The sequence below is a fragment of the Argopecten irradians genome, chromosome 11, assembly GCF_041381155.1.
Source record: "Argopecten irradians isolate NY chromosome 11, Ai_NY, whole genome shotgun sequence".
NCBI lineage: Eukaryota > Metazoa > Mollusca > Bivalvia > Pectinida > Pectinidae > Argopecten > Argopecten irradians.
The window spans coordinates 752,443-769,207 of NC_091144.1; the positions used below are offsets into that span (position 1 = coordinate 752,443).

At 31.6% G+C, this 16,765-nt stretch overlaps 1 protein-coding gene across 1 annotated transcript in view; it reads right to left on the reverse strand.

The window, feature by feature from the left end:
* LOC138334249 (transient receptor potential cation channel subfamily M member 8-like) overlaps positions 1–16,765 on the reverse strand; it is a 55,507-nt gene that overhangs the window by 36,976 nt on the left and 1,766 nt on the right. Inside the window, exons 2-4 of the mRNA XM_069282870.1 lie at positions 3,775–3,831; positions 837–943; positions 520–563 (exon numbers count right to left, since the gene is read on the reverse strand). Coding sequence (XP_069138971.1) covers positions 520–563; positions 837–943; positions 3,775–3,831 — 208 coding nt within the window. The remainder of the gene's footprint in view (positions 1–519; positions 564–836; positions 944–3,774; positions 3,832–16,765) is intronic.

The window sequence follows — 16,765 nt, forward strand, 5'->3', positions numbered from 1 at the left end:
CCATCACTAACATACCAAACGATTATCTCTGTATAAAACATCACACACTGCTTGGATAATAAAGGTGAATTAGTTTATATAAGTAACATAGATTATCATCACTAACCTACCAAAGGGATATCTCTCTATAAAACATCACACACTGCTTGGATAATAAAGGTGAATGAGTTTATATAAGTAACATAGATTACCATCACTAACATACCAAACGATTATCTCTGTATAAAACATCGCACACTGCTTGGATAATAAAGGTGAATGAGTTTATATAAGTAACATAGATTACCATCAACGATGAACATTATATCTTTAAGTATTATTACGTAAGACGGAATAGAATCGTTAAAAGTGTCACATATGTGTTTAATCTTAGATGTTCGTTATAACGTAGCATACATATCTACTATATAAGTGCATTTAACCACTGTTACATTGGTCATGTTGTCATCAAACCGGATGCATTATATGTAAAGGTCATGACGATAGTTTCCCTGTTGATATGTATTAGTATATACTTACTGTAATTAGTCTGATGTTCAACATAGGTATGCCCGCACTTGCATCTGAAAGACAATACATGTAGAAAGCTAACACAGTCCTAGTTCCAATTGGACGACATGCTGAAAAAGTTACCCACATCAGTTAAAAAAGTTCGTATGAGGGCGATCCATGTACACTCAACTTATTGCAAACATTGAACGAAAAAGTCAAATACACTTATATCAAGATAAAGTTAATCAGAAATAAGCATTTTCAATGATACAGTCTAATAGTTATGTGAAATTCGGGAAATGACAAATAAAAAACAATATATTATTGTACTGTCGGAATCTTACAATTTTGTATTAGCCAACATTTCCTCCTGACCATCTTCCTCGTCAAAGTTCTCGCAATAAAATTCGTGGAAGTGTGTAGAGACAAAACCAAGCTCATCATCCCTGTCCTGTTAAGAAAATGAAAAAGAAATCCACAGAAAATGTTTTATATTTTAAACTATTATTACATTCTTATTTCGCTCTCAAATCCCACATATATACACTATAGTGCAAATGCTTCATTTCAAAATTAAAATAGATTTATAAATGTAAGAACTACTCTACGGCAATTATACATATGTGTATAAATTATATAAAAAGTAATCTCCTTCTTTAGCATTGTGTCTTCACAAAGGAGTGATCTCTGTACATATTGTCAATTATATCAATTAGTTAAAATCATTATAGTATATTGTATGACTGTGTTATACTGAGATATAATTGCACGGTGAACACACATCGCAAGGCTATGCATGCAGTGCGATACAATATCAAAGGAACACGTGAATAGCTTCAATTTTAAATGATTAACGAATGAATTATTAGAAGATTCCTTCCTTAAAACATTTCTTTTAAGGTCAATATACACCATGAGTTTCAACTACATGTGTTATACCATTACATTAAAGCCGCATGATCCGTATCTTTCAGGGTCCGTAAAACAAACAATGACAAGATATGGTGTAAAAGCCCTAAAAAGTTTTGAACTTTCCCCAAATTACAAGTCTATAAAGTTAAGAGGTCGAAAGATATAAATATACAAAATTTTATTTTAGAGCTATGCGCGGTCCGACAGAAAGTCAAAAGTGAACGTCTCCAAAGCTTAGAAATGCTACTTTGTGCATGTCCGGAAATAAAAGTTGTTTACCGCAATGGAGCGAGCTTTGCAGTGAAAGCTCGCCGGCTTAGAATCAACTGCTGATTCGAAGTGAATAAGGAAATTATTTAAACTAAGAAATGTTGTGAATTGCTGAGATCATTATATGGAAACGAATTCGAGCTATGACAACAACTATGGTTTATGAATGATCTACCAAAACCACATAAACTGACTTCTCTTCGTCTCTATAAGGTGAGTGGGGCCCCGAAGGGGTAACAGTTATATTCTATAAGTGTTTGGTCGCTTTTTGGAATTGGTACCATAGTAAAATAGAGATTAGAAATCAGGAAAAGTGTTGATAAATTGAGGAACATAATTAATCTTGGATTACAACAGAAGCATTAATAAAGTCGTATTATACGCGTTTCCTTAAAAGATGATCGCATTCTTCAGTGTTATACATGTACGATATTCATGTAGCTACTGTTACAGGCTTACAGCGTCAGGAGTGTGATATCTTTTCCGATATATATTTGTCTATTTATGTATATCAGTGATATATATCCTTTTACTGTATACTATGGATATTACTGTATTAAAGAAGCCACTTTCAAACTTACTTCATCAGTGCTCGTGTGTGTAAGACTTACAGTCACTTAGTCACGTATTCGTTATCCTATCTGCTGGTCTTAATTATATAAAATTCACACCAATACATCATAAGTGGTGTAAGTAAAGAATAGTAATTGACTTTTTAATATATGTATTATATATCATGTCAAATACATTTAGGCTTCATAAATTCTGGCACCAATTAGTACCATTATTCTTCACATGAAAATGCCTAGACCCCTGTAATTCAAGAAATGACTAACTTGTTAGTATCTAGTGAGGTTTGATTTTGATAAACGTGTTCAAAAGATGTATAATTGTTATAAAATTGTGTTTGACAGAAAACAATTGGAACTAGTTTGTTTTACATGTAGGCTTACACTGAAAGATTATGTACATGCATGTATACAGTATTTATCTAAGTACATAACTGACATTTACTCCATGTTTTCTTTATAGAATGTATGGGACCGTCAACCAGATGACAGAAGGGCAAGATGTGATGTCAGCTCGCCAAAAAATAAAAGCGAAAAACATATACATGTATCTCTGAGATCAAAACTGACAGTAAAAGTAAAGTCTGTTTGTAATGTACCCATTATGAACAAGAAAGAAATTATTTTCAAGAAGGAAGGACAGAACAAACCTAGCATAATTCTTTACTATTATCACCAGGATATTTTCAAATTAATTTCTTCTTCACACAAATGATCAAAGGAATAATAATGATTATTGCATGTTTACATACCTAGTATGTATAACTTTCGAATAATTTATATGGGACAAGGATGTAATTCCAATTTATGAACAGTAAACCAATTAAAATAATAAATGTCATTTGTCTGAGTTGTTTAATTATGTAGTGTTCATTTTAGAAATGTTCAAATACAGAAAATAAATAGCAAACAAGTCTAGAGCTAGATCAAAGGTTATTTGGGTCAAGAGTCAGTGTCAAATCTCAAGATTTTGGTTCTATAGATTGAATATATCCCTATGTGTAATAAAAAAAAACTTGTTGTTGTGTAATACACAGATTGCACATATATATAAGAATATCCATATATCTGTAGAGACAATAGCCTGTGATGCATGTTGTTAAATTGCATTATTCATTATTGACTATTTTAAGATGCAAAGTTTTGATTGAATTAGAAAGGAATAGACTGACAATAACTTCTAACTTCATCACATAACAAAACATTCACTTGTTCATGAAAAGTAAAAGTTCTTCCGTAGAAGTTCCTGCTAACATGAACGACTTTTGACTGGGCACGCCATTTCGTTTGGTCTGGAAAGTCACGTGATCGTCTACGATTGAAAATGCATATTCAAACACTCTCGATATCGAATTTTTAATCATTAATTTCTTTTGAACTCGGGACTTTTTGGGTGTGTAATTAAGGGAAAGTTGATAACTTTTTATAATATATGTAGCCTAATTTTCTTTTGTTGATTTACGGACCCTGAAAGATACGGATTATGCGGTTTTAATAGCGTGTCTATCCAGAAGTCATCATGGGTGCTTACCTGTATTCGTGACATGTCCTGGTTATGTTTCCATTGTACTGACAGCATGTCATTCATCTATTGTGATATATAATAGAGTATAGTTAGCTTTATATACCATTACCCTTTGTCATAACGGATTAACTCTAAACGAACACAATAACATTAATCACTGTAAATAGTTCAAACAAGCATTTATAAATGTATAGTGATTACTGATAGTAATATAACACAGTTCAGTTCTTTATTGCCTTACACCAACACGGAGATAGAGGTAAAAGTGAAAGTAAAAGTGCCTTACTTTATATATTTCAGATAATTACATGATAAACTGATTGTAAAGGTACAACATCAGGAGGAGCGAACTCGTCAAAGCAAAACAAGGTTGTTCCATACCCCTTTATACCACGCATCTACCATGGTTACCAAAGTTCCAATACATCTATTGTACCCAACCCTTCGTCATCTGTAAGTAAGGGGCGTCTACAGTAGTCACTGGAAACACATTAGATCACATCTACAGTCATCGTAACTTAAACTATCATTATCATCACACATCTACAATTATAGTAACTGTCATTATCATCACACATCTACAGTAATTGAAACTGTCATTATCATCACACATCTACAGTAATCGTAACTTACACTATCATCATCATCACACATCTACAATTATCGTAACTATCATTATCAATAACAAACCCCATTGTTTTAGAAAAATGTTACCAATAAAAGATGGAACACCTGCCATACCGTTCAAAGTTGGTTCCGTTCAGACGTCTGTATTCATTTATTTTGGTTTGCGATATTGTTCACATATAAGTGTGCGCTTTTCTAAATACCATCCCTCGATATGGTTTTGCATTGTGTTAAGTTTTCACACCAGAAGTCGGTTATCTTATGTATGTGTGTTTCTAATGTACCAACAATTTGTTTATAACGTAGGATTAAATATTTCTTTGGAGTAGATATGACCTTTATGGATACATTATTTACCCGTCTAACATCTTTAACCTGCTATTAATGTTCCTCTCCCGACGTCGTCATTGACACAGTTCAATCATGGTACGTATTTGTAAAGAACATGTTATAGCTACAGTCCGTATACCCTGATTCAACAGGTTAAGTACGTCTCCATGTAAGCCTACATAGGTCATGTGATAATATAAGCACACGGGGACATTAGCCATTTAATATTTCTCTTCAGTCGTACACTGGTAACTCAATATTATTTATGACCATATTAAAATATATCTGGAACATTATGGTAGATAATTTGAGTCATAAACAGAAACATGTGTCATCCAGACCACATGTCGATGGGGTATACCTTAAGTATGTTAATCAATGGGACACTTTCATACAGGTAACTTGTTATACATTCTATAATTCAAAGGCCTATTAAACAATATCATACAGCGAGCATTAGTGTTACCTGTAGGAGTAGTGATCATTGTTGATCTTTATAAAGTCGTGTAATCATGTATCTTTACTATTTTATACCGTAGCTATATACAATGTAAAAGTACATGGGTCCAAATGTCTCTTACCAAAGAGAGCTTCGAGTGATCGCCGTAGCATATCACTTTAATTGGTTTCAAATGTAAATAACGCTTGCATAAGGATAATGTTTTTTGATTTACATAGACAAACCTTTATAATTTTATACCCAGCATTATGGTTATACAATATCAATATTACTTCTTGTCTTCTTGGAAGATGTTATTGTACATATGAATCAATTCCTATAGAAGTACTATACAATCGATATGGCTGTTCGATGTCGTTATTTATTTACTCATTCACTATAACCTACAAATTGATAAGTATATCAAATGTATAAAACGGTCTTATTTTACACAGGATTTACTAATGTGGCTGACAAACAATCACAGAGTAGACATTCTACCTAGTTATTTTACACAGGAATTACTATTGTGGCTAACAAACAATCACAGAGTAGACATTCTACTTAGTTATTTTACACAGGATTTACTAATGTGGCTAACAAACAATCACAGAGTAGACATTCTAATTCTACTTAGTTATTTTACACAGGATTTACTAATGTGGCTGACAAACAATCACAGAGTAGACATTCTAATTCTACTTAGTTATTTTACACAGGATTTACTATTGTGGCTAACAAACAATCACAGAGTAGACATTCTACTTAGTTATTTTACACAGGATTTACTATTGTGGCTAACAAACAATCACAGAGTAGACATTCTACTTAGTTATTTTACACAGGATTTACTAATGTGGCTAACAAACAATCACAGAGTAGACATTCTAATTCTACTTAGTTATTTTACACAGGATTTACTATTGTGGCTAACAAACAATCACAGAGTAGACATTCTACTTAGTTATTTTACACAGGATTTACTAATGTGGCTAACAAACAATCACAGAGTAGACATTCTAATTCTAATTAGTTATTTTACACAGGATTTACTAATGTGGCTGACAAGCAACCACAAAGTAGACAATCTAATTCTACTTAGTTATTTTACACAGGATTTACTATTGTGGCTAACAAACAATCACAGAGTAGACATTCTACTTAGTTATTTTACACAGGATTTACTAATGTGGCTAACAAACAATCACAGAGTAGACATTCTAATTCTAATTAGTTATTTTACACAGGATTTACTAATGTGGCTGACAAGCAACCACAAAGTAGACAATCTAATTCTATTTAGTTATTTTACACAGGATTTACCATTGTGGCTAACAAACAGTCACAGAGTAGACATTCTACTTAGTTATTTTACACAGGATTTACTAATGTGTGGCTGACAAACAATCACAGAGTAGACATTCTAATTCTAATTAGTTATTTTACACAGGATTTACTAATGTGGCTAACAAACAATCACAGAGTAGACATTCTACTTAGTTATTTTACACAGGATTTACTAATGTGGCTAACAAACAATCACAGAGTAGACATTCAACTTATTAGTTATTTTACAAGGATTTACTATTGTGGCTAACAAACAATCACAGAGTAGACATTCTACTTAGTTATTTTACACAGGATTACTAATGTGGCTAACAAACAATCACAGAGTAGACATTCTACTTAGTTTTCCAGATTCTAGTGGCTAACAAACAATCACAAGAGACATTCTACTTAGTTATTTTACACAGGATTTACTATTGTGGCTAACAAACAATCACAGAGTAGACATTCTACTTAGTTATTTTACACAGGATTTACTAATGTGGCTAACAAACAATCACAGAGTAGACATTCTAATTCTACTTAGTTATTTTACACAGGATTTACTATTGTGGCTAACAAACAATCACAGAGTAGACATTCTACTTAGTTATTTTACACAGGATTTACTATTGTGGCTAACAAACAATCACAGAGTAGACATTCTACTTAGTTATTTTACACAGGATTTACTAATGTGGCTAACAAACAATCACAGAGTAGACATTCTACTTAGTTATTTTACACAGGATTTACTAATGTGGCTAACAAACAATCACAGAGTAGACATTCTACTTAGTTATTTTACACAGGATTTACTAATGTGGCTAACAAACAATCACAGAGTAGACATTCTACTTAGTTATTTTACACAGGATTTACTAATGTGGCTAACAAACAATCACAGAGTAGACATTCTAATTCTACTTAGTTATTTTACACAGGATTTACTAATGTGGCTAACAAACAATCACAGAGTAGACATTCTACTTAGTTATTTTACACAGGATTTACTAATGTGGCTAACAAACAATCACAGAGTAGACATTCTAATTCTACTTAGTTATTTTACACAGGATTTACTAATGTGGCTAACAAACAATCACAGAGTAGACATTCTAATTCTACTTAGTTATTTTACACAGGATTTACTAATGTGGCTAACAAACAATCACAGAGTAGACATTCTACTTAGTTATTTTACACAGGATTTACTAATGTGGCTAACAAACAATCACAGAGTAGACATTCTAATTCTACTTAGTTATTTTACACAGGATTTACTATTGTGGCTAACAAACAATCACAGAGTAGACATTCTAATTCTACTTAGTTATTTTACACAGGATTTACTAATGTGGCTAACAAACAATCACAGAGTAGACATTCTAATTCTACTTAGTTATTTTACACAGGATTTACTAATGTGGCTAACAAACAATCACAGAGTAGACATTCTAATTCTACTTAGTTATTTTACACAGGATTTACTAATGTGGCTAACAAACAATCACAGAGTAGACATTCTACTTAGTTATTTTACACAGGATTTACTAATGTGGCTAACAAACAATCACAGAGTAGACATTCTATTCTACTTAGTTATTTTACACAGGATTTACTATTGTGGCTAACAAACAATCACAGAGTAGACATTCTACTTAGTTATTTTACACAGGATTTACTAATGTGGCTAACAAACAATCACAGAGTAGACATTCTACTTAGTTATTTTACACAGGATTTACTATTGTGGCTAACAAACAATCACAGAGTAGACATTCTACTTAGTTATTTTACACAGGATTTACTATTGTGGCTAACAAACAATCACAGAGTAGACATTCTACTTAGTTATTTTACACAGGATTTACTAATGTGGCTAACAAACAATCACAGAGTAGACATTCTAATTCTACTTAGTTATTTTACACAGGATTTACTAATGTGGCTAACAAACAATCACAGAGTAGACATTCTACTTAGTTATTTTACACAGGATTTACTAATGTGGCTAACAAACAATCACAGAGTAGATTCTAATTCTACTTAGTTATTTTACACAGGATTTACTAATGTGGCTAACAAACAATCACAGAGTAGACATTCTAATTCTACTTAGTTATTTTACACAGGATTTACTAATGTGGCTAACAAACAATCACAGAGTAGACATTCTAATTCTACTTAGTTATTTTACACAGGATTTACTAATGTGGCTAACAAACAATCACAGAGTAGACATTCTAATTCTACTTAGTTATTTTACACAGGATTTACTATTGTGGCTAACAAACAATCACAGAGTAGATCATTCTACTTAGTTATTTTACACAGGATTTACTATTGTGGCTAACAAACAATCACAGAGTAGACATTCTACTTAGTTATTTTACACAGGATTTACTATTGTGGCTAACAAACAATCACAGAGTAGACATTCTACTTAGTTATTTTACACAGGATTTACTAATGTGGCTAACAAACAATCACAGAGTAGACATTCTACTTAGTTATTTTACACAGGATTTACTAATGTGGCTAACAAACAATCACAGAGTAGACATTCTAATTCTACTTAGTTATTTTACACAGGATTTACTAATGTGGCTAACAAACAATCACAGAGTAGACATTCTAATTCTACTTAGTTATTTTACACAGGATTTACTAATGTGGCTAACAAACAATCACAGAGTAGACATTCTACTTAGTTATTTTACACAGGATTTACTAATGTGGCTAACAAACAATCACAGAGTAGACATTCTACTTAGTTATTTTACACAGGATTTACTAATGTGGCTAACAAACAATCACAGAGTAGACATTCTAATTCTACTTAGTTATTTTACACAGGATTTACTATTGTGGCTAACAAACAATCACAGAGTAGACATTCTAATTCTACTTAGTTATTTTACACAGGATTTACTATTGTGGCTAACAAACAATCACAGAGTAGACATTCTACTTAGTTATTTTACACAGGATTTACTATTGTGGCTAACAAACAATCACAGAGTAGACATTCTAATTCTACTTAGTTATTTTACACAGGATTTACTAATGTGGCTAACAAACAATCACAGAGTAGACATTCTACTTAGTTATTTTACACAGGATTTACTATTGTGGCTAACAAACAATCACAGAGTAGACATTCTACTTAGTTATTTTACACAGGATTTACTAATGTGGCTAACAAACAATCACAGAGTAGACATTCTAATTCTACTTAGTTATTTTACACAGGATTTACTATTGTGGCTAACAAACAATCACAGAGTAGACATTCTACTTAGTTATTTTACACAGGATTTACTATTGTGGCTAACAAACAATCACAGAGTAGACATTCTAATTCTACTTAGTTATTTTACACAGGATTTACTATTGTGGCTAACAAACAATCACAGAGTAGACATTCTAATTCTACTTAGTTATTTTACACAGGATTTACTAATGTGGCTAACAAACAATCACAGAGTAGACATTCTACTTAGTTATTTTACACAGGATTTACTATTGTGGCTAACAAACAATCACAGAGTAGACATTCTACTTAGTTATTTTACACAGGATTTACTATTGTGGCTAACAAACAATCACAGAGTAGACATTCTAATTCTACTTAGTTATTTTACACAGGATTTACTATTGTGGCTAACAAACAATCACAGAGTAGACATTCTACTTAGTTATTTTACACAGGATTTACTATTGTGGCTAACAAACAATCACAGAGTAGACATTCTACTTAGTTATTTTACACAGGATTTACTAATGTGGCTAACAAACAATCACAGAGTAGACATTCTAATTCTACTTAGTTATTTTACACAGGATTTACTAATGTGGCTAACAAACAATCACAGAGTAGACATTCTACTTAGTTATTTTACACAGGATTTACTATTGTGGCTAACAAACAATCACAGAGTAGACATTCTACTTAGTTATTTTACACAGGATTTACTATGTGGCTAACAAACAATCACAGAGTAGACACATTCTACTTAGTTATTTTACACAGGATTTACTAATGTGGCTAACAAACAATCACAGAGTAGACATTCTACTTAGTTATTTTACACAGGATTTACTATTGTGGCTAACAAACAATCACAGAGTAGACATTTCTACTTAGTTATTTTACACAGGATTTACTAATGTGGCTAACAAACAATCACAGAGTAGACATTCTACTTAGTTATTTTACACAGGATTTACTATTGTGGCTAACAAACAATCACAGAGTAGACATTCTACTTAGTTATTTTACACAGGATTTACTATTGTGGCTAACAAACAATCACAGAGTAGACATTCTACTTAGTTATTTTACACAGGATTTACTATTGTGGCTAACAAACAATCACAGAGTAGACATTCTACTTAGTTATTTTACACAGGATTTACTATTGTGGCTAACAAACAATCACAGAGTAGACTTAATTTACTTAGTTATTTTACACAGGATTTACTAATGTGGCTAACAAACAATCACAGAGTAGACATTCTACTTAGTTATTTTACACAGGATTTACTAATGTGGCTAACAAACAATCACAGAGTAGACATTCTACTTAGTTATTTTACACAGGATTTACTAATGTGGCTAACAAACAATCACAGAGTAGACATTCTACTTAGTTATTTTACACAGGATTTACTAATGTGGCTAACAAACAATCACAGAGTAGACATTCTACTTAGTTATTTTACACAGGATTTACTATTGTGGCTAACAAACAATCACAGAGTAGACATTCTACTTAGTTATTTTACACAGGATTTACTATTGTGGCTAACAAACAATCACAGAGTAGACATTCTACTTAGTTATTTTACACAGGATTTACTATTGTGGCTAACAAACAATCACAGAGTAGACATTCTACTTAGTTATTTTACACAGGATTTACTATTGTGGCTAACAAACAATCACAGAGTAGACATTCTACTTAGTTATTTTACACAGGATTTACTATTGTGGCTAACAAACAATCACAGAGTAGACATTCTACTTAGTTATTTTACACAGGATTTACTAATGTGGCTAACAAACAATCACAGAGTAGACATTCTACTTAGTTATTTTACACAGGATTTACTAATGTGGCTAACAAACAATCACAGAGTAGACATTCTAATTCTACTTAGTTATTTTACACAGGATTTACTAATGTGGCTAACAAACAATCACAGAGTAGACATTCTAATTCTACTTAGTTATTTTACACAGGATTTACTAATGTGGCTAACAAACAATCACAGAGTAGACATTCTAATTCTACTTAGTTATTTTACACAGGATTTACTAATGTGGCTAACAAACAATCACAGAGTAGACATTCTACTTAGTTATTTTACACAGGATTTACTAATGTGGCTAACAAACAATCACAGAGTAGACATTCTACTTAGTTATTTTACACAGGATTTACTAATGTGGCTAACAAACAATCACAGAGTAGACATTCTACTTAGTTATTTTACACAGGATTTACTATTGTGGCTAACAAACAATCACAGAGTAGACATTCTAATTCTACTTAGTTATTTTACACAGGATTTACTAATGTGGCTAACAAACAATCACAGAGTAGACATTCTAATTCTACTTAGTTATTTTACACAGGATTTACTAATGTGGCTAACAAACAATCACAGAGTAGACATTCTACTTAGTTATTTTACACAGGATTTACTAATGTGGCTAACAAACAATCACAGAGTAGACATTCTAATTTCTACTTAGTTATTTTTTTACTATTGTGGCTAACAAACAATCACAGAGTAGACATTCTACTTAGTTATTTTACACAGGATTTACTAATGTGGCTAACAAACAATCACAGAGTAGACATTCTAATTCTACTTAGTTATTTTACACAGGATTTACTAATGTGGCTAACAAACAATCACAGAGTAGACATTCTAATTCTACTTAGTTATTTTACACAGGATTTACTAATGTGGCTAACAAACAATCACAGAGTAGACATTCTACTTAGTTATTTTACACAGGATTTACTATTGTGGCTAACAAACAATCACAGAGTAGACATTCTACCTAGTTATTTTACACAGGATTTACTAATGTGGCTAACAAACAATCACAGAGTAGACATTCTACTTAGTTATTTTACACAGGATTTACTATTGTGGCTAACAAACAATCACAGAGTAGACATTCTAATTCTACTTAGTTATTTTACACAGGATTTACTAATGTGGCTAACAAACAATCACAGAGTAGACATTCTACTTAGTTATTTTACACAGGATTTACTATTGTGGCTAACAAACAATCACAGAGTAGACATTCTAATTCTACTTAGTTATTTTACACAGGATTTACTAATGTGGCTAACAAACAATCACAGAGTAGACATTCTAATTCTACTTAGTTATTTTACACAGGATTTACTATTGTGGCTAACAAACAATCACAGAGTAGACATCTATTCTACTTAGTTATTTTACACAGGATTTACTATTGTGGCTAACAAACAATCACAGAGTAGACATTCTACTTAGTTATTTTACACAGGATTTACTATTGTGGCTAACAAACAATCACAGAGTAGACATTCTACTTAGTTATTTTACACAGGATTTACTATTGTGGCTAACAAACAATCACAGAGTAGACATTCTATTCTACTTAGTTATTTTACACAGGATTTACTATTGTGGCTAACAAACAATCACAGAGTAGACATTCTACTTAGTTATTTTACACAGGATTTACTAATGTGGCTGACTAAAAACAATCACAGAGTAGACATTCTAATTCTACTTAGTTATTTTACACAGGATTTACTATTGTGGCTAACAAACAATCACAGAGTAGACATTCTACTTAGTTATTTTACACAGGATTTACTATTGTGGCTAACAAACAATCACAGAGTAGACATTCTAATTCTAATTAGTTATTTTACAAAGGATTTACTATTGTGGCTAACAAACAATCACAGAGTAGACATTCTGATTCTACTTAGTTATTTTACACAGGATTTACTATTGTGGCTAACAAACAATCACAGAGTAGACATTCTAATTCTATTAGTTATTTTACACAGGATTTACTATTGTGGCTAACAAACAATCACAGAGTAGACATTCTAATTCTATTATTTTTACACAGGATTTACTATTGTGGCTAACAAACAATCACAGAGTAGACATTCTAATTCTACTTAGTTATTTTACACAGGATTTACTATTGTGGCTAACAAACAATCACAGAGTAGACATTCTACTTAGTTATTTTACACAGGATTTACTAATGTGGCTAACAAACAATCACAGAGTAGACATTCTAATTCTACTTAGTTATTTTACACAGGATTTACTAATGTGGCTAACAAACAATCACAGAGTAGACATTCTAATTCTACTTAGTTATTTTACACAGGATTTACTATTGTGGCTAACAAACAATCACAGAGTAGACATTCTACTTAGTTATTTTACACAGGATTTACTAATGTGGCTAACAAACAATCACAGAGTAGACATTCTAATTCTACTTAGTTATTTTACACAGGATTTACTATTGTGGCTAACAAACAATCACAGAGTAGACATTCTAATTCTACTTAGTTATTTTACACAGGATTTACTATTGTGGCTAACAAACAATCACAGAGTAGACATTCTACTTAGTTATTTTACACAGGATTTACTAATTGTGGCTAACAAACAATCACAGAGTAGACATTTCTATTTACTTATTATTTTACACAGGATTTACTAATGTGGCTAACAAACAATCACAGAGTAGACATTCTACTTAGTTATTTTACACAGGATTTACTATTGTGGCTAACAAACAATCACAGAGTAGACATTCTACTTAGTTATTTTACACAGGATTTACTATTGTGGCTAACAAACAATCACAGAGTAGACATTCTAATTCTACTTAGTTATTTTACACAGGATTTACTATTGTGGCTAACAAACAATCACAGAGTAGACATTCTAATTCTACTTAGTTATTTTACACAGGATTTACTAATGTGGCTAACAAACAATCACAGAGTAGACATTCTACCTAGTTATTTTACACAGGATTTACTAATGTGGCTAACAAACAATCACAGAGTAGATATTCTACTTAGTTATTTTACACAGGATTTACTATTGTGGCTAACAAACAATCACAGAGTAGACATTCTACTTAGTTATTTTACACAGGATTTACTATTGTGGCTAACAAACAATCACAGAGTAGACATTCATTCTACTTAGTTATTTTACACAGGATTTACTATGTGGCTAACAAACAATCACAGAGTAGACATTCTAATTCTACTTAGTTATTTTACACAGGATTTACTATTGTGGCTAACAAACAATCACAGAGTAGACATTCTACTTATTATTTTACACAGGATTTACTATTGTGGCTAACAAACAATCACAGAGTAGACATTCTACTTAGTTATTTTACACAGGATTTACTATTGTGGCTAACAAACAATCACAGAGTAGACATTCACTAGTTATTTTACACAGGATTTACTATGTGGCTAACAACAATCACAGAGTAGACATTCTATACTTAGTTATTTTACACAGGATTTACTATTGTGGCTAACAAACAATCACAGAGTAGACATTCTACTTAGTTATTTTACACAGGATTTACTATTGTGGCTAACAAACAATCACAGAGTAGACATTCTACTTAGTTATTTTACACAGGATTTACTATTGTGGCTAACAAACAATCACAGAGTAGACATTCTACTTAGTTATTTTACACAGGATTTACTATTGTGGCTAACAAACAATCACAGAGTAGACATTCTAATTCTACTTAGTTATTTTACACAGGATTTACTAATGTGGCTAACAAACAATCACAGAGTAGACATTCTAATTCTAATTAGTTATTTTACAAAGGATTTACTATTGTGGCTAACAAACAATCACAGAGTAGACATTCTAATTCTAATTAGTTATTTTACAAAGGATTTACTATTGTGGCTAACAAACAATCACAGAGTAGACATTCTAATTCTAATTAGTTATTTTACAAAGGATTTTCTATTGTGGCTAACAAACAATCACAGAGTAGACATTCTACTTAGTTATTTTACACAGGATTTACTAATGTGGCTAACAAACAATCACAGAGTAGACATTCTACTTAGTTATTTTACACAGGATTTACTATTGTGGCTAACAAACAATCACAGAGTAGACATTCTACTTAGTTATTTTACACAGGATTTACTAATGTGGCTAACAAACAATCACAGAGTAGACATTCTAATTCTACTTAGTTATTTTACACAGGATTTACTAATGTGGCTAACAAACAATCACAGAGTAGACATTCTAATTCTACTTAGTTATTTTACACAGGATTTACTATTGTGGCTAACAAACAATCACAGAGTAGACATTCTACTTAGTTATTTTACACAGGATTTACTATTGTGGCTAACAAACAATCACAGAGTAGACATTCTAATTCTACTTAGTTATTTTACACAGGATTTACTATTGTGGCTAACAAACAATCACAGAGTAGACATTCTACTTAGTTATTTTACACAGGATTTACTATTGTGGCTAACAAACAATCACAGAGTAGACATTCTACTTAGTTATTTTACACAGGATTTACTAATGTGGCTAACAAACAATCACAGAGTAGACATTCTAATTCTACTTAGTTATTTTACACAGGATTTACTAATGTGGCTAACAAACAATCACAGAGTAGACATTCTACTTAGTTATTTTACACAGGATTTACTATTGTGGCTAACAAACAATCACAGAGTAGACATTCTAATTCTACTTAGTTATTTTACACAGGATTTACTATTGTGGCTAACAAACAATCACAGAGTAGACATTCTAATTCTACTTAGTTATTTTACACAGGATTTACTATTGTGGCTAACAAACAATCACAGAGTAGACATTCTAATTCTAATTAGTTATTTTACAAAGGATTTACTATTGTGGCTAACAAACAATCACAGAGTAGACATTCTAATTCTAATTAGTTATTTTACAAAGGATTTACTATTGTGGCTAACAAACAATCACAGAGTAGACATTCTACTTAGTTATTTTACACAGGATTTACTAATGTGGCTAACAAACAATCACAGAGTAGACATTCTACTTAGTTATTTTACACAGGATTTACTATTGTGGCTAACAAACAATCACAGAGTAGACATTCTACTTAGTTATTTTACACAGGATTTACTAATGTGGCTAACAAACAATCAC